This window comes from Nematostella vectensis, chromosome 3 (genome assembly GCF_932526225.1).
Source record: "Nematostella vectensis chromosome 3, jaNemVect1.1, whole genome shotgun sequence".
NCBI classification, from domain to species: Eukaryota; Metazoa; Cnidaria; class Anthozoa; order Actiniaria; family Edwardsiidae; genus Nematostella; species Nematostella vectensis.
Window position 1 is genome coordinate 18,338,162 of NC_064036.1, and position 24,296 is coordinate 18,362,457.

At 40.6% G+C, this 24,296-nt stretch overlaps 1 protein-coding gene across 1 annotated transcript; it reads right to left on the reverse strand.

The window, feature by feature from the left end:
- Positions 1–4,255: 4,255 nt before the first annotated feature.
- On the reverse strand, positions 4,256–24,186 carry LOC116616245 (mucosa-associated lymphoid tissue lymphoma translocation protein 1). The gene is made up of 15 exons (XM_048724687.1): positions 23,812–24,186; positions 21,479–21,526; positions 20,935–21,012; positions 20,790–20,867; positions 20,452–20,520; positions 19,547–19,570; positions 19,178–19,305; positions 18,117–18,186; positions 17,383–17,575; positions 14,284–14,358; positions 13,465–13,586; positions 12,108–12,260; positions 11,408–11,565; positions 6,471–6,569; positions 4,256–6,210 (listed from the first exon to the last, which is right to left on the reverse strand). Exons 1-15 carry the CDS (start codon positions 24,161–24,163, stop codon positions 6,043–6,045), a joined length of 1,815 nt encoding a protein of 604 aa, XP_048580644.1. The 5' UTR covers positions 24,164–24,186; the 3' UTR covers positions 4,256–6,042.
- Positions 24,187–24,296: the final 110 nt, after the last annotated feature.

Below are 24,296 nucleotides of genomic sequence, written 5' to 3' on the forward strand. Positions count from 1 at the left end.
TAAACAACTTCAAAAAATAATTAACTAAAAAATGATAATTATAATAAGGAGTTGTGTCAACTAAGTTATTTTACAGTAAACAAAAGTCATCAATAAAGCTTTTTGAGTAGTAAAACACATTCATGAATGTAGCAGATATTATCATTTAAAGAAAAACTTAAGGATGTTTTCCTTTTCATTACATATAATTATCTATTACAGCGAAATGACAGACTGTTATTATTACAGGGAAATAGCAGACTGTTTGAGTGGCAGCATAATCTTCCCCACAAGAGCTTTTCTGAGAGATTTAACAAGGACTAAAAGTGCATTACTATAATGGTGGCAAGTCTTACATTATATGCATGCTTTTATACCTTCCTTGCCTTTTTTGTAATGATTATAAAAAGTATTATATTTTCTGGTCAGCCAAGAGGTCACATTAGAAACGACTTCAGTGGATAGTCACTAAAATACAAATCCTCTCTATTCTCTCTTTTTTTGGAAAGTCAAATTTGAACAAAATATTCATAACAGATCATAAATAACAAGTAATTTTTTTTAATTAAATGGAAATAGAATTTACAAAAAGACAAAAATATCCATATTGAGGTTGCCTTTTATGTTAGTATACTTTTACATGGATATTTCTTACAATTTCTTACCAGATCAGGACAGAGAGTACAGGACAGGTCATGGGTGTTGATACAAACACAGTTTTAGCTTTGAAGAGCTTGTTTAAACAAAAACAAGACATAAACTTTCGTATGTTACTTCTTACACTATTGCTAGTTAGTTAGTTAGTTAGCAGTATTTTAAACTTAATGAATGATAATATCGAATTTTTGAGAATTTTAAGATCGATACAAATGATCACTTATTTTTTGGAAGAGCAAGAAAAAATGTCCTCGTAACAAAGTTTGAGTCCACTTATGGAAAAATAAATAGTCCAAGGCTAGCAAGAAAAAGTTTCTTTCTCTGTGGCTAAAAGGTTTCAGAAATTAGTAGGCATATGACGATGTAGGAAGACTTTGAAAAGCAAGCGTCGTTTTCCCCATTCTCGCCCCCCATGTTGTGTGGATTCCTTGAGACAAAGTCGATTTTTCCGCCCTGTTATCTGATTGGCTTATCCGTGCGTCTAAAAATAGCCTGATCCTAGGAAACGCCGTGACACCAGGGGCTCATAATACTTATGAGCCCCTGGTGACACCTAGAATTGTGTGATTTATTTTGTTAATTTTCGTGCACGGGAGCTCAACTAAAAAGCCGTTTTTATTTACAAGAACAAAATGTGAATGCTACGGCCGCCAATGCGTTGTCGTGTCTTTTAGGAGTTCTGCAATAAAAATCCTAGCCTGCTTGCAGGCGGTACTCGGTGTTATAATCGCGGAAAACCCTCTCCGTTCGATGATCGGGCGCCATATTGTATTCTAAGCCGCACGGTTCCTGGGGGCGAGCGCAAAAACGGACGCAGGGCAGGGGGGAAAGGAGAGGGCCCTGCGTCTGTTTTTGTGCTCGACCCTTTGTAAGTTAGCCAGCTAATGATTTAACTATGGTTAATCTTGGCCGTTTTATTATCCTAGCATATTGATATATCAATCACAATTTCAGTAATTACTTTAATACAGAATTATATTTTATTGAGCGCTAAATAATATCCAGGAGGTTGTCTTTAAAATGAAGTTATTTATTCAGCCGGATGACTGAAATCAGCGGCCCACATAATAAAAATTAACCGTTACGATTTGACATTATTTGGAATGAAAGGATTAATTGAGAACAGGATAAACAAATCAATCCTTTTCGCGGCTTTTTTTTTTTGCAGTCAAACCAAAAACAAACTATCGACGCAGGTACATGCTCGAGGATCCAGCGTACTTTGCGGGCGCTCCCAAAGGTCCCGCAAAGCGCCCGCAAAGTACGCTGGATCCTCGAGCATGTACCTGCGCCGATAGTTTGTTTTTGTTGTTCAAATCTACAATATTCGAGGCAAAAAGATAAAAACAAATGCTGAGTGATACGGAACTAGGACTGCTACGGAACTGGTTATCGTACTGTACTGCCTTGATATAATGCCGCGATACGGACCGAGTTGTGTGAGAAAAGATAAGCCATCGGCGGTAGGAAGGCGTACATTTTCGTACCCGCAAAAGCGTTGACACATTTTTCCTGTTCTTGTCTTTTAGTGATGACATGACCTTATAAACATTTTACGATCCAAGTCTGACACGAAGCTCCACAAATCTCAGTCAGTAGGATAAGCGATAGAGCCTTTGCTTGGTGGAGGTCTCTTATCTTATCTCATCCACTCGTCTCGTTGGCTGGAATGTCATCAAGCTAGTACTGCATAGGAGACAGCCAGGTTAAGCGGTAAAAGAAACGCTTTCTTGTCCCACTCGGGTTCCCGCCACAAGACTTATCAATATATTCTTCAGCTTGAGTTCCGAAAAATAATAAATATGAAAAATAAACGGATACCATTCCTTCATTAATACTAAAAAGGTAACAAACTATCTTGACACATAGGAACTTCTCTTAAAATTACCCTCGGGATGTTTCTAAGAAGTTAAATTTGTGAACTGGATTTTGATGGGGACCGGGACTCGGCGAGGCAAACGAGAATGATGCTTCCTTTCAGGACCACGTTAACACTACGCCTTTTTCTGAAAAAAGCGGAGAGGATTATTGGTAATAGCCTACGTTCAACTGTCATTTCTGGGGGTAGTCCAGACCTGTAATATCCGGGCCCGTCAGGGTACCGGGAGAGTTTTCGGGATACTTTTCCGGGCGATAAGCAAATTATATAATTTTCAGAGTTAATGAATAAATTGGCTAAATAATAATAATAATAATAATAATAATAATAATAATAATAATAATAATAATAATAATAATAATAACAACAACAACAACAACAACAACAACAACAACAACAACAACAACAACAACAACAACAACAACAACAACAACAACAACAACAACAACAACAACAACAACAACAACAACAACGACAACAACAACAACAACAATAATAATAATAATAATAAATAACTTTATTCCAATAAATACCAATACAGGTATATTAGGATAATTTTCAAAGTAGGTTGGCTTATATGCCTATCCTCTATTCATAATATTTAATTACATCATCACAAAATTTCAGGACTAGGCTCGTAATGGAGTCATCTGTTAAGCTCATAATATACAAAAAAGGTCTTTTGGCCTTAACAGTTATAGAAAGAGTTATTGATCATTAAAAATACTTGACGTATATTATTGACATAGTCGCATTCCATTAAGGTATGGTACTCATCCCCAACCTTACTTTTTTCACATTTTTCACAAATCCTTAATTCATAAGCTAAATTTTTATAGCGGCCTGTTTCAATTGCTAGTTTGTGTGCCGAGACACGCAATCTAGTCATAGATTGTCGGCGTCTAACACTAGCTTCTGATAAATATTTTTCTAGTTTAAAATTTGTCTTGATCTTGCAATGAGCAGTGGGATCTGATTGTCTTAACTAGATTCCAGAATTCTTTCGGATTGCTGTCCGCCGCTAATTTAATTTTCTCTAATAGGTCTTTTACGCCTTTTAAGCTTCTTGGTTTATTGTTCGATGGTGTTAAAACGGCGAAATGGTGAACTTGTGGGTAGATTGTTTGCGAAACGAGAGTGTAATCTACTACACTCGCATAATTGTATATCAAAAAAATCGTACATTTGTCGATGTCTGTAGACGATTGGTACCCCAAACACTGCTATGGCATCGGCACTTTTCGAAAAAAAGACAAAAAACAAGTAGATACATTCTCATTTTGTAGCAAAACTTCCAATACCTTCGCAAATTTGTTAACATTTTTTAGGCGCACGATGACAGCTAACTGTCAAATCATTTGACAGAAAAGAAACCTGATTGGCTGGTAGGGAATCCCATAAAATGATGTTAGCCGTGATTGGCCCACTTCTTTCCGGGGAGTGGAATGGTTTCCTCAAGTGATGAAAACTCACTACAACTCGACACAACTTGAAAATGGCGAGATTTAATCGAAAAAAAAAAAGCACCAAATTGGATATTTCAACTTGGCCAATTCAAGATGAATAGTTGATCTATAAATTCAGCTGAAAATATTAAGGGAAAAAATACGTTTTGGGTATGTCATATTACAGCTCGGCTTTCCAAGTGAGTCGAAACCCTACTCCGCCAATGTTATTTTAATTATCGCCACCTTGAAAAAACTTCGCTCATGTCAACAAGCAGGGCAATGAGCAAATAACAACAATTAAGCATAATTTTATTTCATTTGTTAAGCTACTATATAATTATATTCACAGAGCGATGACTGGGTCACTCTTAAGATCGGGTCATATATTAAAACGGGACTTAATATTAGTCACATATATGATGTAAACATCATTTCCGGATTATCAATAGAAAACAAAAACTTTATTATTATCAACACCACCATCATCATCTTTGCCATGATATGGTTTCAAAAAAGTCAGGTTGTTATACATCGGGTCATATATTAAAACGGGACTTAATATAAGTCACATATATGATGTAAACATCATCAGCAGCACTTACACCATAGTCACCATAATCATCATCAACGCCACTTCCACCATTGTCATCCACACCATCTCCATAATCATCACTATCATTAAAATCAATGCCAAGAATTTATCGATGCATTGCCAACACCAAAATCCAGCGAGAGCTGAGCTCAACATCCATCAAACGGTGCTAAATACGAGCAATTCTTTATGCACAAACTATGCTAAATTTTATCAGTTCATCTTATCAACACCGACTATTAATACCGAGATAATACACCCAAGAACATTGTGAAGCAGACATATAATTAGAAACAGCCTGAACTCTACAAAGGGTGGTAGCAGCCTGGCTGTGCAAAGGGTGGTAACAGCTTGGACTCTACAAAGGGTAGTAACAGCCTGGACTCTACAAAGGGTGGTAACAGCCTGGACTACAAAGGGTGGTAACAGCCTGGACTCTACAGTGTTGTAACAGCCTGGACTGTACATAGGGTGGTAACAGCCTGGACTGTACAAATGGTGGTAACAGCCTGGACTGTACAAAGGGTGGTAACAGCCTGGACTACAAAGGGTGGTAACAGCCTGGACTGTACAAAGGGTGGTAACAGCCTGGACTCTACAAAGGGTGGTAACAGCCTGGACTCTACTAAGGGTGGTAACAGCCTGGACTGTACAAAGGGTGGTAACAGCCTGGACTCTACTAAGGGTGGTAACAGCCTGGACTGTACAAAGGGTGGTAACAGCCTGGACTGTACATAGGGTGGTAACAGCCTGGACTCTACTAAGGGTGGTAACAGCCTGGACTGTACAAAGGGTGGTAACAGCCTGGACTCTACAAAGGGTGGTAACAGCCTGGACGGTACGAAGGGTGGTAACAGCCTGGACTCTACAAAGGGTGGTAACAGCCTGGACTCTACTAAGGGTGGTAACAGCCTCGACTGTTCAAAGGGTGGTAACAGCCTGGACTCTACAAAGGGTGGTAACAGCCTGGACTGTACAAAGGGTGGTAACAGCCTGGACTCTACTATGGGTGGTAACAGCCTGGACTGTACAAAGGGTGGTAACAGCCTGGACTGTTCAAAGGGTGGTAACAGCCTGGGCCGGGTTCCTAGAAAGCAGGTTAACCCTAACCAGGGATAAAAGCCCTTTTTATCGAATCAAAAGTCAAGATTTATCACTGAGTTAGTGTTAACCTGCTTTATAGAAACCGGCCCCTGGACTCTACAAAGGTGGTGGTCACCTCATCTAAATGGCAAAGCTGTTGTTACCATCAGAAAACTAGAACAAAGTTCAGTCCCTGTTTTCCTTTTTTTGTTATCGTTCCTCTAGCTATTTTGCTGTCACCTATTTTTACATCATGCTATTTGCGTTTCCCGGGTGGTAAAGGCTGACTTGCTTTGGTTCATTGGATGGATCCCTTGTATGGATTCCTTGTAAGGATTCCTTGTACGGATTTCTTGTACGGATTCCTTGTACGCCGCATGGTTCTAAGCGAGTCCTGCTCGGAATTACACCATCGTCGTCTTTGTGGGGGGCAATTTTCCACAGGTAACCCACCAATCCCATTCTGTAAACACGGAGGAGATTAGAGGGCAGCCCAAATCGACTGGAAGCTTGAAGGACTTTTTGTCTTCTCGCACCTTGTAGAGCACTTCCAGCTCCCCCTTAAGCGTGTCCTGTGGGCGCAAGAGGGTGAGTAAGAACGTGTGATAATGGGCAGGATGTGTAAACTTGTGATGTTATGATGATTATAATGATCATAAAAAACCGACAGTGACGGCTGTTGTTGTGGTGTTGGTGAAAAAGAGGAAAATTCTTAATAGTGTCCCTCGCAGCCGTTCTAAGAATTTTACCAGATTATCTCCCACACAGAAAAATATATTTAGGAATGAAATTGAAAAATGAGTTCTCAAATTTGCGAGAGATGCCACGCTACCTGCAACTTCTGTAGATTCCAAACCCTGACGATCTGATGAAGTGTGTTTCTTGGAAAGACGTCAACTCCGGATAACGAGATTTCCTCAACTACTGCCGGCTACATTCAAAGAAAAAAGTCAGTTACTAACTAACAAAAAGGGTAAGGCGGCCTTACGGTTGACATGATGAGCTTAAGGTGGCGCGCCGAGGTTGTTTTGGCTAAACAGCTTTTACTAAGTTCCCTATATTAGACTCATTTTCGGCTTGGTTTTCGTGAATTTTTCAGATTTTATTAATACATCTATGCTTTGTCAGATCCCGCAAGATTCACACTTGTTTGAAATCAAATTATTTTTTTTCATGAGGTAAATGGAAGCAATATTTTTATATTAAAATAAAAATATCGAAATCTCCGCGATGAATTTTTTTCAGTAACACCTGACAATACTCCAGCTTGAAGCACACGAATTTTTGGCTTAAAACTGACCTGTCAAACTTCGCGATTGATGAATCTTGATTTTACGCCAAAATTGTCCTCGCTATCTTTGAAAAAATAAATGCACTCTTGCCTACAAAGATCCATCCCCGAATTTACGCCCCCTGCTAAGTCCACACCCTTAGACAACTTGTGTGAGAGGGGCAAGAGGACCAGTGTTGCACAAGAATAAATTGCAGATGGCCAATTCGAGAGTATTTTTATTAAGATCATTTGAAAACTAAAGAATTTATTTTTAGAGAGAGAGATGCTGGATAGCGGGGGTAGGTGTGGGGCTTGAAAACCCCAATCTTTAATCTTTAAATAACTTAATTGCCACTAGCGAGCTAATCCGGCAATTGGCGGTCAGCGGAGGCTGGCGCGTGAGAACGATAACGGACGACAACAAGTACAAAAACAATGATAATACAATGAAAATACTTGCGATGCGAATAACTTGCGATGCAAACAAACGAAAAACACGATGAAAGCCCATCATCGGATTAGCTCACTAGATAAGGCCTCTACAAAGTTGGCTGCAGATGGTAGACAGGGAAAAACTGCCTGCCTGTGGTAAAGAATTCCAGACGGGGATAGTGCGTGAGTAGAAGGAGAACTGGAAAGCGTTAATTTTAGCTGGGAGGAGTGAAAATTGGTAGCTATTACAGGCAATAGTTCTTGTGAAGTAGACGGCAGGCTTAGGTGAAACATCAGGCGGAAAATCAATTTTGACAAGGCCGGAGTTTATCTTATAAAAAAGTGCGAGGTCACTAACTGTTGGGGAAGAAGCCTGGTACCCTGGGGGATCCCCCCGTTAAGTAGTTGCGAGGAGGATTTTTTTTTTTTTGTTTTGTTTGGATTTGTTTTACCATCGAGGCAAACAGACTGCGAACGCCCTTGTAGAAAGGCTGCAACCCAGCGCAAAAGTGCCGTTTCAACATCAAGTGATCTTAACTTATCTAGTAAGATGTGATGGTCAATTAAATCGAATGCTTTTCTGAAATCCGCGAAAAAGAGTCTAACCGAGCAATTGCCGAGATCAAGGGCCTCAAGCATAAGGTGTAGAATATAGACAATAGCCTGTTCGGTAGACTTAGACGCAACTGCAAACTGCTTACTATCTATTTTATCTAAGACAGCGGGGAGCATTCTCGAAAGTGTTAGTCCTTCCATGATCTTGGCGACTTGTGGCGTTAGGTAGATAAGTCTCACATCGTTTTCCACGGTCTTGGCATGCTTGGACTTAGGGAGAGGACGTGCGATAGCAGACTTTAGAGGAGATGGGAAGAAGCCATCAGTTAGCGAGCTGTTGTAAAGTTCGCATATGACCGGAGCAAGTTCGAAGGAGAAGGTCTTCAGGATGGTATTGGGAATTCCATCGGGACCGGGTTCTTTTTTGATCTTGTTGGCAGATAGGGCTCGCTCAACCTCCGGGATGGTGGCAAGTAACCTAGCAGGGACTTCATCGACTTGAAAGGATGCCACATCGCGAGTAGTTAGAGGGGGGAGGTCATAGGTCAGCCCGACAAAGAAGGAATTCATCCTGTTACACAGAGACTCGAGAGGGTCGGAATCACTTGTGACAAGGAGCTGATCGTACCACTTTCCGTTACGACAGGAGCCACCAGATAAAGCTTTAACCTCCTTCCACCAACGACTGATGTTAGACTCTTTGAGGGCCTCAACCTTTCTCTCATAGAAGGTGCGCTTACAAGATTTAATTAGCCGCTGAACCTTATTACGCCACAAGTGGAAGGCTGGTGAGCCCTTGCCACCCCTGGAGAAGGCTCGTTGCCTTTTAGAAATAGCGTGTGTAATCCAGGGTTTATCCGAGGGAGATGCGTGGATAATATTGATAGGAAAGTACTTATTGAATGCTTCCGTCAGAGTACTGTGGAAGAGCTCGAATTTCTCCTTACACGAGGTCATGAGGAAGAATTCATCCCACGAGTGAGCAGTTAGCCATCTCCCAAACTCCCTTATTCGGCTATCACGCATATCGAGGCGCTCGATGGTTTTCTTAGGTGGCTTTCTGCGAGGTCCTTGTCGTATTAATATACAATAGTGGTCACTGTTCCCCAATTTCGGGAGAACTGTTCCCCAATTTCGGGAGACTGTTCTTGAGGTGGTACCTAGGAACTCAACATCCCTCCTAGGACACATTGTTAACGACATTCAAGCATATGCCCTAAAGAATAACATGCGCCTTAATCCATCAAAGTGCAAAGAAATGTCCGTTAGCTTCTTAAACTATGATAGTTGCAGTTGGCAGCCCATGGCCGTAGGCGGCAATACCATCGATCGGGTGCAGTCGTTCAAGCTGCTTGGCGTTCTCATATCATGTGACTTGACATGGGTTGCCCACTGCGACTTCATAATTAAGAAGGCTAACAAAAGGCTTTATGCTCTAAGAGTACTTAAGAAATGCGGCCTGGATGTCATAGAGCTGATAACAGTCTACCGGTCACTTATCAGATCGGTCATTGAATATGCGTCTGAAGCCTTTGCGAACCTTCCAAATTATTTGTCTGACGCCCTAGAGAAAGTTCAGAGGCGTGCGCTCAAGATCGCTTTCCCAGGTAGTAGTTATGAGGGCTCACTCACGCTTGCAAAGCTTCCAACGTTGCACGAGCGAAGAAATATCGCATGCCAGCGATTCGTTTCCAGAATCAAACCAGAGAATTCTCTTTTTGCTATCATTAAAGGGCGTCGCATTACGCATGATCCAGGTTATAATCTCAGATCTAAATCTAAATCTTATCAGAGGCCTACTAATACGAGTCGTTTCAACGAGTTCGTTACTGTTAAATATGCTAATTACATTTGATTAATTGTACTTTATTGTATTGCTTACTTGTATCTCTGACTAACCTGTAATCCAGTCTATACTGCGAAAGGTTGAATTAATCTCATTATTATTATTATTATTATTATTATTATAACTATTCTTCGATGTGACTGCCAGCCTAACACATTAATCATTTGGGTAACGCTACTTGTTCTTTGGTAATCCCCTGTGGTAAAGCGTGCGGCTCTACGCTGGACAGATAGAGATAGAGATATCTGTACGAAATGCACAACCCGGGATCTCAGTTCCGCTCGTGCAACTTTGTCACATGTGAAACAAACAAGGCAGCTATCGTAGATTACCATGTGTGACACTAGCGTGGGCTTCGTTTGAAGCGCGTTCAGACACTCAACTTTTGATTCTAATTTCTCATAAACGCAGGTTCGACATACAACTACATCAAGCAAGTACTTTCGGTAAGGCCTATTTCACCAATAGAGTCGGGTAATAGTTTGGAAGATGAGCGGGTTGCGCTAAAATGTTGAAAAGGAAAAATTCTTTAGTTTTTAAATTATCTTAACAAAAATACCCTCGAATTGACTATCTGAAATTTATTCTTGTGCAAAACTGGTCCTCTTACCCCTCTCACACAAGTTGCCTTAGGGTTTGGACTTAGCAGGGGGCGTAAATTCGGGGATTGATCCTTGTAGGCAAGAGTGCATTTATTTTTTCAAATATTGCGAGGACAATTTTGGCGTGAAATAAAGATTCATCAATCGCGAAGTTTGACAGGTCAGTTTTAAACCAAAAATTCGTGTGCTTCAAGTTGGTGTATTGTTAGGTGTTACTATAGATTTAGAAAATATATTAATATATTAATATATTAATATAAAAATATTGCTTTCATTTAACTTGCATGACAAAAAAATAATTTGATTTCCAAGAAGAGTGAATCTTGCGGAATCTGATAAAGCATAGATGCATTAATAAAATCTGAAAAATTTACGAAAATCGCGCCGAAAACGTGTCTTCTGTAGGGAACTTAGTATATAAGCTGTTTAGCCAAAACAACCTCGGCGCGCCACCTTAATGGGGTGACTCTAGCGAGGTCTCGTCAGGGGAAGGCCAATTGTACTTACGGTTGACATGATGAGCTTAATGGGGTGACTCTAGCGAGGTCTCGTCAGGGGAAGGCCTATTGTACTTACGGTTGACATGATGAGCTTAATGGGGTGACTCTAGCGAGGTCTCGTCAGGGGAAGGCCTATTGTACTTACGGTTGACATGATGAGCTTAATGGGGTGACTCTAGCGAGGTCTCGTCAGGGGAAGGCCAATTGTACTTACGGTTGACATGATGAGCTTAATGGGGTGACTCTAGTGAGGTTCTCGTCAGGGGAAGGCCAATTGTACTTACGGTTGACATGATGAGCTTAATGGGGTGACTCTAGCGAGGTCTCGTCAGGGGAAGGCCTATTGTACTTACGGTTGACATGATGAGCTTAATGGGGTGACTCTAGCGAGGTCTCGTCAGGGGAAGGCCTATTGTACTTACGGTTGACATGATGAGCTTAATGGGGTGACTCTAGCGAGGTCTCGTCAGGGGAAGGCCTATTGTACTTACGGTTGACATGATGAGCTTAATGGGGTGACTCTAGCGAGGTTCTCGTCAGGGGAAGGCCTATTGTACTTACGGTTGGCACGGTGAACTCCATAAAGAACTCTTGAAATGTTTCATCAGTCTGGTTGTGTGCGCACATCCTGATGTCCATGACATTTGCAAAGATCTCTTCGAGATGCAGGTCGATGACGAGGTCTGGTCTATAGAGTATTCGCAGGGGCTTGGGAAGGTCTGTAACCAACAAAAGGAATGACAGTCTTTTCCTTCCTAATCTCGTAATGGAGAACAGATTAACACCTTTTTCAATCACCATTTTGCCACCCAGTTGGACTCTAAGTTCACTCTTTCTCATCGTGTGTAGACGCGAACACCTTTAGAGCTCAAATGTTTGAAATAACTGTCAACCCGTTTACCGAGCGAAATCTCCAGTTTCTATTATTTTCACTTGTGGAAACTATTTATCCAGGGAAACAGTTCTATCAACGGAAACCTTTTATTTCCAAAATACGTTCATAACAATTCAGAACAAGTACTAGTTTCATCTGCTAATAGGCAACTTTAAGAAATCACATGACTTTTAGTAAGCAGAAAACGCGAAAATTATCAAACGCTTACCAAACAGCCAGAAAGTTTCTGTCGAAAATGGCTTGTTTTCATAGAAAGAAAGTTATTATTTTTTGGCAGCTAATTATTTGTTTATTTTGACACGTGTTTGCTACTGAAAAGGTCTTATGATTTCTAAGCGCAACTCGCCATCGCTAGGGTAGACTTACTGTGTGCCTTGACCCACAAGTCTACGCGCTCCCTGTACTCGTCAGGTTGTGTGTTTGGTTGGATGCGATCCGTCAGGCGACAGTCGATAACCGCGTCACTCTCGTGGCATGGCCGCTGAATTATGAAGCGATTATTTGCACGAAAGACAACATCTACAGCGGAAGATAAGTCACATGATTGGCACTACAATAAGTAGATCCACCCCTCCCCCCACCTCAACGGGGGGATTTTGTCAGGGTACCCCTAAACCTTCACCACTAGAATTTCTATCCGGATAAAGTAACCCATAACCCCTTATGCAATTTTTTAGTTAGCTTAAAGCCGCATTGTCACCAGTTTACTTCCGGTCGATTACCTAACAATCTCCGATGATCTTTAACGGAAAACGCGAAAAATATTTCAAAATATTTAAAGCAGTGTGTCTATACAATCCTTAATCTACGTATTCCAGGGATTAACTCGGTGCTAGTTACGTAGGGGTTTGTAATGGTTCGTTTTAATGCAATGTTTTATGTCGAATTGGTGTCCCGAATAAATGTGCATATGAAGTTAAAAAAAAAAAACTCTCTTTTTCACAGTTAGACGTTTTTATATGAAACACTTATGTTATGAGGCTTCATTTTTGTGAAAACTATGTGTGGACGAGTTGACTCTACTTGTGGACGAGTTGACTCTACTTGTGGACGAGTTGACTCAATTTGTGGACGAAATGGTTGTGGTATGACTGTAAACCGCTTTAAACACAATATTTTGTCTCGAAAAGGTATGAATAAGCTATTTCTATCTGATGCATTGTCAATGGCGCGGCGATGTCTCTGTAATAACGGAATGTTAAAGAAGGCCAGTCATACCACTATTTAATGCTCCCGTTCAATGCCGAGCCACACAAAGAATTAAATTCCATCGGCTTATTCAAGCAGGTTACCAAGATATTTTCAATGAAATATCAGACTTCATTTGTAGATTGTTATTTTGAAGTTTCTTTGCGAATAAACCGTTGTAGTTTCAGCGATAAACAATAACAAAGGGAGTGGGTGATCGACAATCTGTTTGTGATATCATCTAATTCTTTAATATAGAGGTCGGTTTAGGAAACATATAAAAATTTTTTGACAAGGATGATCTCTGCTACTATGCGCCTCTTTTTACGCCTCGCTCTCGTGCCTGTAGCGGGTCTAGGGAAGGGTTAAATGGGTTTAACCCCAACCCCCGTTTGGCCTTCCAAGAAGGAATATGTAACGAAAAATAATTACCCCCCTCCCCCCTTTGTCACTGAGCCAAACCCCCCTTCAGCGAAAAGATCCGCCTCTGCGTGCTACAAGCCTGGCACCGTGTTCACCATGGCGAGTGGGCTACCTTTGGCGACATCCATCAATAGATGTTCGATGCGCACGTCGCGTTTGATGTGTCGCAGGAGATGGTACGCGTATAGGCCGTTGCTCTGGTTCGGCTCCTCGTACGCTCCTTGCTGTGTGCAGCTATGGTTTGAAAACAATAGATAGATAGATAAGTTAATGTTTTATTTGAAAGCCCTATACTGTTAGTACATCGTTATTTTTTTAAAATGAATAAAAATTAATTAATACCGTTTTTGATCATATCAAAGAAGGCGAAGTTGAGAGAGCGAAAGGAGGTAAGTTAAAGGGGATGTCGACAGTAATTAAAGTCATCCAGTCTTACTAAATAGTATACTATTATACAAATATACTAATAATAATCCCATACTATATCATGATAATAGATTTTACTGTGATTTTGTGTAATCTGTCAATTCACGCTCAAGAATTCCAGAATACATTTATGGCTTCCGTCAATCAAAAGCCTTGAACTGTTTTAATTGGCCTAGACTTGATGGGCTCCAATCACGCCTTCTCACAACAATGGAGAGAGCAAAATATGTTCTAAAATTTTGAAAATCCTGGCGGGAGTACTCAGAATACTCAAAATCTCTGCAGTTACTCATTTGAATTTACCGAGGGAAAAAATGGTGGTGTGATTTGCCGTCCATAGATTGGGGTTCTCCACCTCTTTTCGGCCCTTCTGGGTTCGTGGTGTATACACATTCAATTATTTCTTCATCTGATTTCCAACTATTATTGGTCATATTGTAGAAGACTTAGGTGGATACCTCCAGGTAATAGATCTGGTGGCGGGTCTCACAACTAATTCACTTACCATGAATATGCGAAGATGTTATTACCAAGAGGCAACCTGTTAACGTACAATGGCCGGTTATCTGTTTCAGGCAACCTGCAAAAACACAATTTATTCATTATTAATATAGTAAATGAAACTTAGTTACTCCAACCATTTGCACTTAGATAGTCATTTCTGCTGTGTAATTACTACACCATAATTCTATAAACATCAAAGATATACTAGCTTGCTTTACTTGATATTGCAATATACTAGCTTAAGGTACTCAAAATACTAGCTTACGGTACTCAAAATACTAGCTTACGGTACTCAAAATACTAGCTTACGGTACTCAAAATACTAGCTTACGGTACTCAATATACCTGCTTACGGTACTCAATATACCTGCTTACGGTACTCAATATACCTGCTTACGGTACTCAATATACCTGCTTACGGTACTCAATATACCTGCTTGCGGTACTCAATATACCTGCTTGCGGTACTCAATATACCTGCTTACGGTACTCAATATACCTGCTTACGGTACTCAATATACCTGCTTACGGTACTCAATATACCTGCTTACGGTACTCAATATACCTGCTTACGGTTCTCAATATACTAGCTTACGGTTCTCAATATACTAGCTTACGGTTCTCAATATACTAGCTTACGGTACTCAATATACTAGCTTACGGTACTCAATATACTAGCTTAGGGTACTCAATATACTAGCTTAGGGTACTCAATATACTAGCTTACGGTACTCAATATACTAGCTTACGGTACTCAATATACTAGCTTACGGTACTCAATATACTAGCTTACGGTACTCAATATACTAGCTTAGGGTACTCAATATACTAGCTTAGGGTACTCAATATACTAGCTTAGGGTACTCAATATACCAGCTTAGGGTTCTCAATATACCAGCTTAGGGTTCTCAATATACCAGCTTAGGGTTCTCGATATACCAGCTTAGGGTACTCGATATACCAGCTTAGGGTACTCGATATACCAGCTTAGGGTTCTCAATATACCAGCTTAGGGTTCTCGATATACCAGCTTAGGGTACTCGATATACCAGCTTAGGGTACTCGATATACCAGCTTAGGGTACTCGATATACCAGCTTAGGGTTCTCAATATACCAGCTTAGGGTTCTCGATATACCAGCTTAGGGTACCCTAAGCTAGTATACCGAGCACCCTAAGCTAGTATACCGAGCACCCTAAGCTAGTATACCGAGCACCCTAAGCTAGTATACCGAGCACCCTAAGCTAGTATACCGAGCACCCTAAGCTAGTATACCGAGCACCCTAAGCTAGTATACCGAGCACCCTAAGCTAGTATACCGAGCACCCTAAGCTAGTATACCGAGCACCCTAAGCTAGTATACCGAGCACCCTAAGCTAGTATACCGAGCACCCTAAGCTAGTATACCGAGCACCCTAAGCTAGTATACCGAGCACCCTAAGCTAGTATACCGAGCACCCTAAGCTAGTATACCGAGCACCCTAAGCTAGTATACCGAGCACCCTAAGCTAGTATACCGAGCACCCTAAGCTAGTATACCGAGCACCCTAAGCTAGTATACCGAGCACCCTAAGCTAGTATACCGAGCACCCTAAGCTAGTATACCGAGCACCCTAAGCTAGTATACCGAGCACCCTAAGCTAGTATACCGAGCACCCTAAGCTAGTATACCGAGCACCCTAAGCTAGTATACCGAGCACCCTAAGCTAGTATATCGAGCACCCTAAGCTAGTATATCGAGCACCCTAAGCTAGTATATCGAGCACCCTAAGCTAGTATATCGAGCACCCTAAGCTAGTATATCGAGCACCCTAAGCTAGTATATCGAGCACCCTAAGCTAGTATATCGAGCACCCTAAGCTAGTATATCGAGCACCCTAAGCTAGTATATCGAGCACCCTAAGCTAGTATATCGAGCACCCTAAGCTAGTATATCGAGCACCCTAAGCTAGTATATCGAGTGCGGCATACTAGCTTAGGGTGCTCGGTATACTAGCTTAGGGTGCTCGGTATACTAGCTTAGGGTACCCTAAGCTGGTATATCGAGAACCCTAAGCTGGTATATCGAGTACCCTAAGCTGGTATATCGAGTACCCTAAGCTGGTATATCGAGTGCGGCATGCTAGTATATCGAGTGCGGCATGCTAGTATATCGAGTGCGGCATGCTAGTATATCGAGTGCGGCAAGCTAGTATATCGAGTGCGGCAAGCTAGTATATCGAGTGCGGCAAGCTAGTATATCGAGTGCGGCAAGCTAGTATATCGGGTGCGGCAAGCTAGTATATCGGGTGCGGCAAGCTAGTATATCGGGTGCGGCAAGCTAGTATATCGGGTGCGGCAAGCTAGTATATCGGGTGCGGCAAGCTAGTATATCGGGTGCGGCAAGCTAGTATATCGGGTGCGGCAAGCTAGTATATCGGGTGCGGCAAGCTAGTATATCGGGTGCGGCAAGCTAGTATATCGGGTGCGGCAAGCTAGTATATCGGGTGCGGCAAGCTAGTATATCGGGTGCGGCAAGCTAGTATATCGGGTGCGGCAAGCTAGTATATCGGGTGCGGCAAGCTAGTATATCGAGTGCGGCAAGCTAGTATATCGAGTGCGGCAAGCTAGTATATCGAGTGCGGCAAGCTAGTATATCGAGTGCGGCAAGCTAGTATATCGAGTGCGGCAAGCTAGTATATCGAGTGCGGCAAGCTAGTATATCGAGTGCGGTAAGCTAGTATACCGAGTGCGCTAAGCTAGTATATCGAGTACGGTAAGCAAGTATATCGAGTACCGTAAGCCAGTATATTGAGTACTGTAAGCTAGTATATTGAGGGTACTCAATATACTAGCTTACGGCACTCAATATACTAGTTAAAAGTACTCAATATGTAGCTATAATCTGTGACAAAAATGCTGAGACCCCCTATTAATATCCCCACCCCTTTTTAAAAAAGGAACTCTTAGATCAACAGACAATACCATCTCTTCAAAATATCCCCCCCCCCCCACCAAAGCACTTGCATCCCAGCCAACATTGATTAGGGGGGAGGGGGGGTTGCCTTTTTCAAAGGCAAATAGTCTCAGCTATTATTGTCATGGATTGTTGCTTGCATACCGTATTCGACAGGAGTCAATGATCAACAAGTTTAACAACGTCTTGCAGGTCTGCATTGTCTCGAGGATCTCCTGGGCACAGTAGCTGTCTTCTCTGTTATATTCAAGGTTAGCATCAACAGGGAGGAGGAAGTTTTCGCCTCCATCCTCATAACCATGTCCAGCATAGTACAGAACAGCATACACACCATTACCTTAGAAACAAAGAAGTTTATTTAAGTTTATACCCTAATACACGACACACCCTTACTATAGAGACACGGGACACTTCATTAAATACTAGTCAATTACGTGTGTTATTAAATGGCGCTGTGGGACAAGGGTAAGTTCATTTAATACTAGTGTATTAGGTGTGTAACTAAATGGTGCCCTAGTAGATTTACGGGAGGGAAGTATGGGTTGCAACTCATGAGCTTATGAAAAAAAAAAGAAATGCTCTGAAAAGAGAATAAGCTTTTTCTGTGAGTGTGTAACGTGCCTCCCCCCAATCCTTTTGTATGGATCTGCCCAGAGGTAGCCTTCTCTGCAGGCGACTGCTTTGCCCATAAAGCACCAGAAAAGGCTACTAGGGGCTCATGTAGCAATGTATTCCTTCCCCATTAACAAAGGACTTTGCTACCACAGTAAAATTAACCCCCAAAGCTATTCCAATCCATTCCCGTTTTCTAAAATTAAGAGAGGCCTACCAAAGATGCTACCCCTGAGGGTTGAAAGGGTGCTTATGTGTCCACTTACCCAGAAGTTTACAAAATGACAACACAGCAATTCTCATCTCACTCAGCGTCAGGTTTACTAATGAAACCACCTGTTAACATTGACATTATTACTATTTTGGCATTGAAGTTCCTCAAGTTCATATATTTAAAAAAATGTATGTAGGTAAATATTAATAGCAGTTATATAAAGACCACAAGTAAACACCAGCAATGATCCAGTTCTACAGTTATATAAAGACCATAAGAAAACTCAGCATTGATCCAGTTCTACAGTAATATAAAGACTATAAGAAAGCTCAGCATTGATCCATCTCTCCAGTTATATAAAGACCAAAAGGAAGCTCAGCAATGATCCATCTCTCCAGTTATATAAAGACCATAATAAAGCTCAGCAATGATCCATCTCTCCAGTTATATAAAGACCATAAAAAAACTCAGCATTGATCCAGTTCTACAGCAATATAAAGACCATAAGAAAGCTCAGCATTGATCCATCTCTCCAGTTATATAAAGACCATAAGAAAGCTCAGCATTGATCCATCTCTCCAGAAATATAAAGACCATAAGAAAGCTCAGCATTGATCCATCTCTCCAGAAATATAAAGACCATAAGAAAGCTCAGCATTGATCCATCTCTCCAGAAATATAAAGACCATAAGAAAGCTCAGCATTGATCCATCTCTCCAGTTATATAAAGACCATAAGAAAGCTCAGCATTGATCCATCTCTCCAGTTATATAAAGACCATAAGAAAGCTCAGCATTGATCCATCTCTCCAGTTATATAAAGACCATAAGAAAGCTCAGCATTGATCCATCTCTCCAGTTATATAAAGACCATAAGAAAGCTCAGCATTGATCCAGTTCTACAGCTTTGAATGCTCACACTTGGGTGGAATGCTTGCAGGTCAAAATAGCGCTCATGAAAACAAGAAATGGAATGCTTGTGCCCAGATAAACATTCATGACTGTTTCATGGGTTACCTCCCAAAACGGAAAAGTCTTCGCATTAGTCCTCACAGTTCATAGCTTTTTTTAATTAAGTGTATCATGTAAATAACTGGTGTAAAGGACACGTTACCTTGAAGCCTAGGTCCCATAAAGCCTTGGCGACTGCTGCAGCATCATCAAGTGGGTGGAGTAGACCTTGTAACTTTTTGCACTCATAATTCTGGTTGCCAATTACCAAAGCTACTTTATCTGAGACAGCTGGTGAACAAGTACACAGGGAAAAGTATTACACATTACTGTATACCAAGCTTCATTTAAACTAAGGTACTATAAGTCATGTTTTAAATGCTAACTGTACAGTGATCCTCTTCTCATCACTATTATTATCACTGCCATTGTCATTGTCATTTTTATAATATACATTGTTATTATTTTTTGTATTATGACTATTATCATTTTATTATATATTGTACAACATGCTACATGTACGACTGTTTACCTGGTTGATCTGATCTTGGACTATCTAAAATTAAAAAAAAATAAGCATTGCAATGAGACACTTTGTAAATCTAGCTTTAGTCCTCTATTTATTTGTTAATGGAAAAACAAATTGAAAAATAAAAATACATAATAGATAATGTAAAATTGACAGCCACCACACATGTCTATTGCAGGGCTTCTGGAATTGCGCGAAAAAAAAATTACACGGAATAACAACTGTTACGCCCAAACTACATTTTGTACCGAAGGAAAGCATGAAATAACTTGAAAAGGTTATTTTTTTTTTGCGTGAAAATATCTTGGGCAAGTTTTCATTGGCTCCTAGCCACCAGCCTATTAAAAAAAGGTATTTTATTATTAGTTCTAGGCCTTCGCGGTTTAGCAAAGAACGCCTAGTCATTTTATTTGTTTTCGAAATTCAGTTCGAAATATCGCACTCTTACGAAGAATATATCTCTTTTTTTACGAGAAATAGAGGTAAGAACCCTAAAAGAACAAATTAGCTATGCAATTAAATGTTTTTTCTTTCAAAATTTAGCCAAATTACGTGGGATTACGCGGAAAGTTGTGGATTACGCGGATTATGCGGAAAAAGCCAAATTAATTAATAGAATTATGCGCTTGTGCGGAAGCGCATAATTCCAGAAGCCCTGTCTAAGGTGTAGCCCTAAGTTGTAGCCCTAAGTTGTAGCACTAAGAAGTAGCCCTAAGTTGTAGCCCTAAGTTGTAGCACTTGGGCAAATGTTGCACCCTAGGGGATAGGACCAGCTTGTGTGACTATTTCTATGAATTTGAAAAGTTCAGATCTTAGCAAGCTACATGGCCACACCTGATATGCAATGTCACAGTATCCATCTAGGCTTTCTCCCTACCCTCCTTGAGGGGGCTGAATGGGTAGCTTACCCTCTTGAGAAGTCCGACTCCTTGTCATCCCACCACTCTGGCTGTATGAAGCAGGATGGCGGCCAACAGCTGTAATGTAAAATTATTTCACAAGTATAACAGGTTACATGGCTAAGGAAGGATGTTTATGTTTTAACCATTCATGCACTTCCCCTATAGTTCACACAACTTAGCTCAGTTGCTAAGACCATGATAACTTCCTCTGTGGGGCAGATAGGGGGATCCGGGTGGATAAGTTAGATAAAAAAGTGTGGGATTAAAACCTAAAACTTCTTGGAAGTATGTTGCTTCTTCTAGAAATCCTAAATACACCTCTTTACACACAGTACAGTACATACCCTGCCTTGTTTCAGTGGTGTAGCCATTTGGACTCATGGAGGACGCAATGGTGTTTTGGACATTTGACACTAAAGCAACTAAAGCAAAGAAATGTGTAAGGAAAGATGTCATAGAAATGCTTAGAAAAGATCTTAAACATTTTACCTTCAGGCGGGGCATCGTAGGGGATGTTGCTGTTGGTTTCAAAGTCCATTTCAACAGCTGCTTTAGTTTCCACTATTTCTATAAATAATGCAAAAAAATGTGTTACAAACAATTGGTAAAAGAGTTGAAATTATTCAGCCACGATAAACTGCACAACATTGAAAGCAAAGTCACTAAGATTTATGTAATACATGAGAAATATATATTTAAAGCTAAAAAAAATACCTTGCAATTGGTGCTAATTTGGTTACAATGCTCTTATTGAAATGAACTTCATAAACAGGAGGATTTTGCCATGCTCTGATGTGACCTAACAGGAGGATTTTGCCATGCTCTGATGTGACAATTAGTGAAGATTTCAATCAGTAGAATGTTTCTCACTTTATCATTGGTTTTAACTGGATTCAATCTTTAACTGTCAACGTACATTGTACATAATCATTATTTTGTTAGAATCAATGCCTTTGTTAGGAATAAACTTAGGAATAAACTTGTAAGTGTACAGCACTTCGGCACACCTTGCTTACAAGGTTGGTAGACACACCTTCACTGCTTGAGCTTGAAGTAATTTTTTTTGAAGTGGAAGGTGTCTCTGAGGACAAAAGGAAATCAGTGAGATACAGGTGCAAACCCAGGATTGGCTGAGGGGGGGGGGGGGTGCGCAGTCATATGATTATAGTATTTGCAAATTCTATTAAAAGAAATGACCCAATTTTTGGCCGCCAAGGGGGGTGCATCCACACCCTGCGCACTCCTCCCCTGTGTTCAGTAGAATACAGAAGGAAACATTTGGAATATATATGTGTTTATTTTGACAAAGAATATCGAGATACCTTACTATAGACAATTAAAGCTGGTTACATATTGTTATGCAGTTACATGCATAAAAAGATATATTGTTGTTTTGAACATGCCTTTTGATGATACAATAAGGCAATTATTACGGTTTATTGTATATAACAACAAATAACAAGTTTAGAAAGTTATTGAGTTGGTTTACTTGGAGTCACTCGATAATATAACGTCGTTTCGGAGCACAAATAGCTGTCTCAGGAGACGTTTTGTTCTTGAGGATAAATGCCACACTGCAGTTATTGAAAGTGTTCATCATAAGTTCTGTGCTTGGTTCATTGAAAATGCACCTGAATTGGCTGAAGAAGAAGGCAGCTGTAGTGGTATTTCACAATGGGGTGGACTTTGAAGGTGTAGCTGAAACTGCTTCTTTGTGACCAGCTGTAATCTCTCTTGGAAATAGCCATAGAAAGCTCACACTGTTCTTGCTCATTTGCTTCCTCGTAATCATCTAGCGACTGGATATTTCTATGACCTGTGACCTTCACAATTGCCGCCTGCTCGATGTTTACATTTTTCAGTTGACTCACGACAGTTTTGCGAGCACTGTGGTTTCTTGAACTTCTTACCTCCTGTCTCAAGGCTGGTTCCTTGAATAATCTTCCTCATCATGGAGTTTATTTAGTTCTCCCCCATTGACTGTGCCTTGAAACAAATTCTGTCATCTGGTGTAATGTTGTGTTTTACTGTAAAATGCCCCTTCTTGGTGGAGACCAACCCGTCTTCGCTCGACATATGCTTTGAGAATGGACATCTACTTCCTCCAACTGCATCCAATTGCATTCTTGGCTTGAAATCTCTGGTCTTCTGGTTAAGTCCCCCTTGTCTTGTTTTCGTCGGACCTTCTGCAAACTCTATACTCAATGCCATTGTCCGCTCTAGAAAAAGAGAAATCAACCATTTTCATGGCTAATGCTCTTGGAGACCCCTCAACCCTAAGTGCTGGGTAAGTAGCCACCAAACTGTACTAGTGATTCAGGGTCTTTTCTTCCTTGTTTTCCCTCCTCCCATAACTCTTCCTCTTCCTCCGTTGTTACAGGTTTTGCTTTGTTGGGGTGCTCGCCACAGCCGTCCTATCTTAGCCTTCAAGGAGGCAAACTCCCTGTCTTTAATGATGGAGTGGAGATACCTCTTGTCTTTAAGGTTTCTGTCCAAGGTCCCCAGCTAACTTTCAGGCTTTCCGGTTCGTAATCCTTGCCATTTTTTTTTGTCTACTTCCACGTAAAACCGCTAGAGAAGACTGTTCAATTCTTTCGGTGGGATAGTATCCATTCTTCTTTCAAAACAATTAACTGTGGTCCACTGTTGATAGACTGAGAGCCAAAACACAGTACTTTTCATTGAATTTTTGTTTTTGGACCCATCTTTTAGCTCTTGGATAGTGTTTTCTGACACTTTTTGAAATCTTGCAGCCATTTTGGTTTTGCTGTCAGAAAACATCAAAAAGCAACATCTACTTTCCTATGAATTGATTGGTTCATATTTTTTTCAATTGCTTGTAAGCAAATCAGCGTCCAGTAATACTGCAGAGAAATACCTTTTTTTTTTGCACTAAATTACCTTTTTTCTCCACCAAATTACCTGAAAAATGCACTGCTCTCATCCAATCAGAATCGAGTAATTTTGCCATGTATATTATATAATAAGTATGCATGATTTAACATTGAATAGTACTTTTTTTATTACTATCAGAAATTAGCACAATTAAAGATTAAGCTTTTGAAGTGAAAGGGCCCATGTAAACACACATTCATAAGAATAGTAAATCTCATTAACTTGTGACTATCGGATTTGATAACTTTCCTCTTGTCAAGTAATACGGCTACCATCTCGTACGTACGTTTTACACATTTCTTTCGATTTATCATGAAATGATTTGTCCCGTCTGAACAACGATCAAACGGTCACCCTCACACAAAATGCTCGCTATACGGTATACTACTGTAAGTTACTTGCTTAATTTATTAAGTTAAGCTTACTTTTATTTTGATTTTGATCATCTCTGTTGAAGGTCTGAGATCTTACCAGTATAAATATAAGGCTTTAACAGGGCTACTGCATCATCTCTCCTCATCTCGGCCAACATTTGTACCAAGATGGACACAGTTCGTGCCCTACCTTCCTTGTCACTTTCAGTCATCCAATCTTGAAGAAGCGCCCCGGTAGGGCATAGTCTTCTTTCAAAATTCAAGACTTTTGTGTATGAATAACCCATTTTTCCAGCTAACGTTCGGACATCCTTGCAGGGTAGATGGGGATTCAGTAACATGCCTAGTTCTGCAATTATTTCAGGCGGTAAGGCCTGGATTGGCGTCTCGAAAACAGACTTGTCGTCCAAGGACGCCATCTTGTTTTGGTTTGGAACAGGAGCGGACATGCACCCCTTACCCACAGGGTACCCAAAAGAACTGTCAATGCACAAACAGGTATCCCGAAAATGAGCCTGATTATAAGCAATTTATTGTTTCGTCTTGTAAAACTGGACAGGTATTAACTTCATGGTGAAAGAA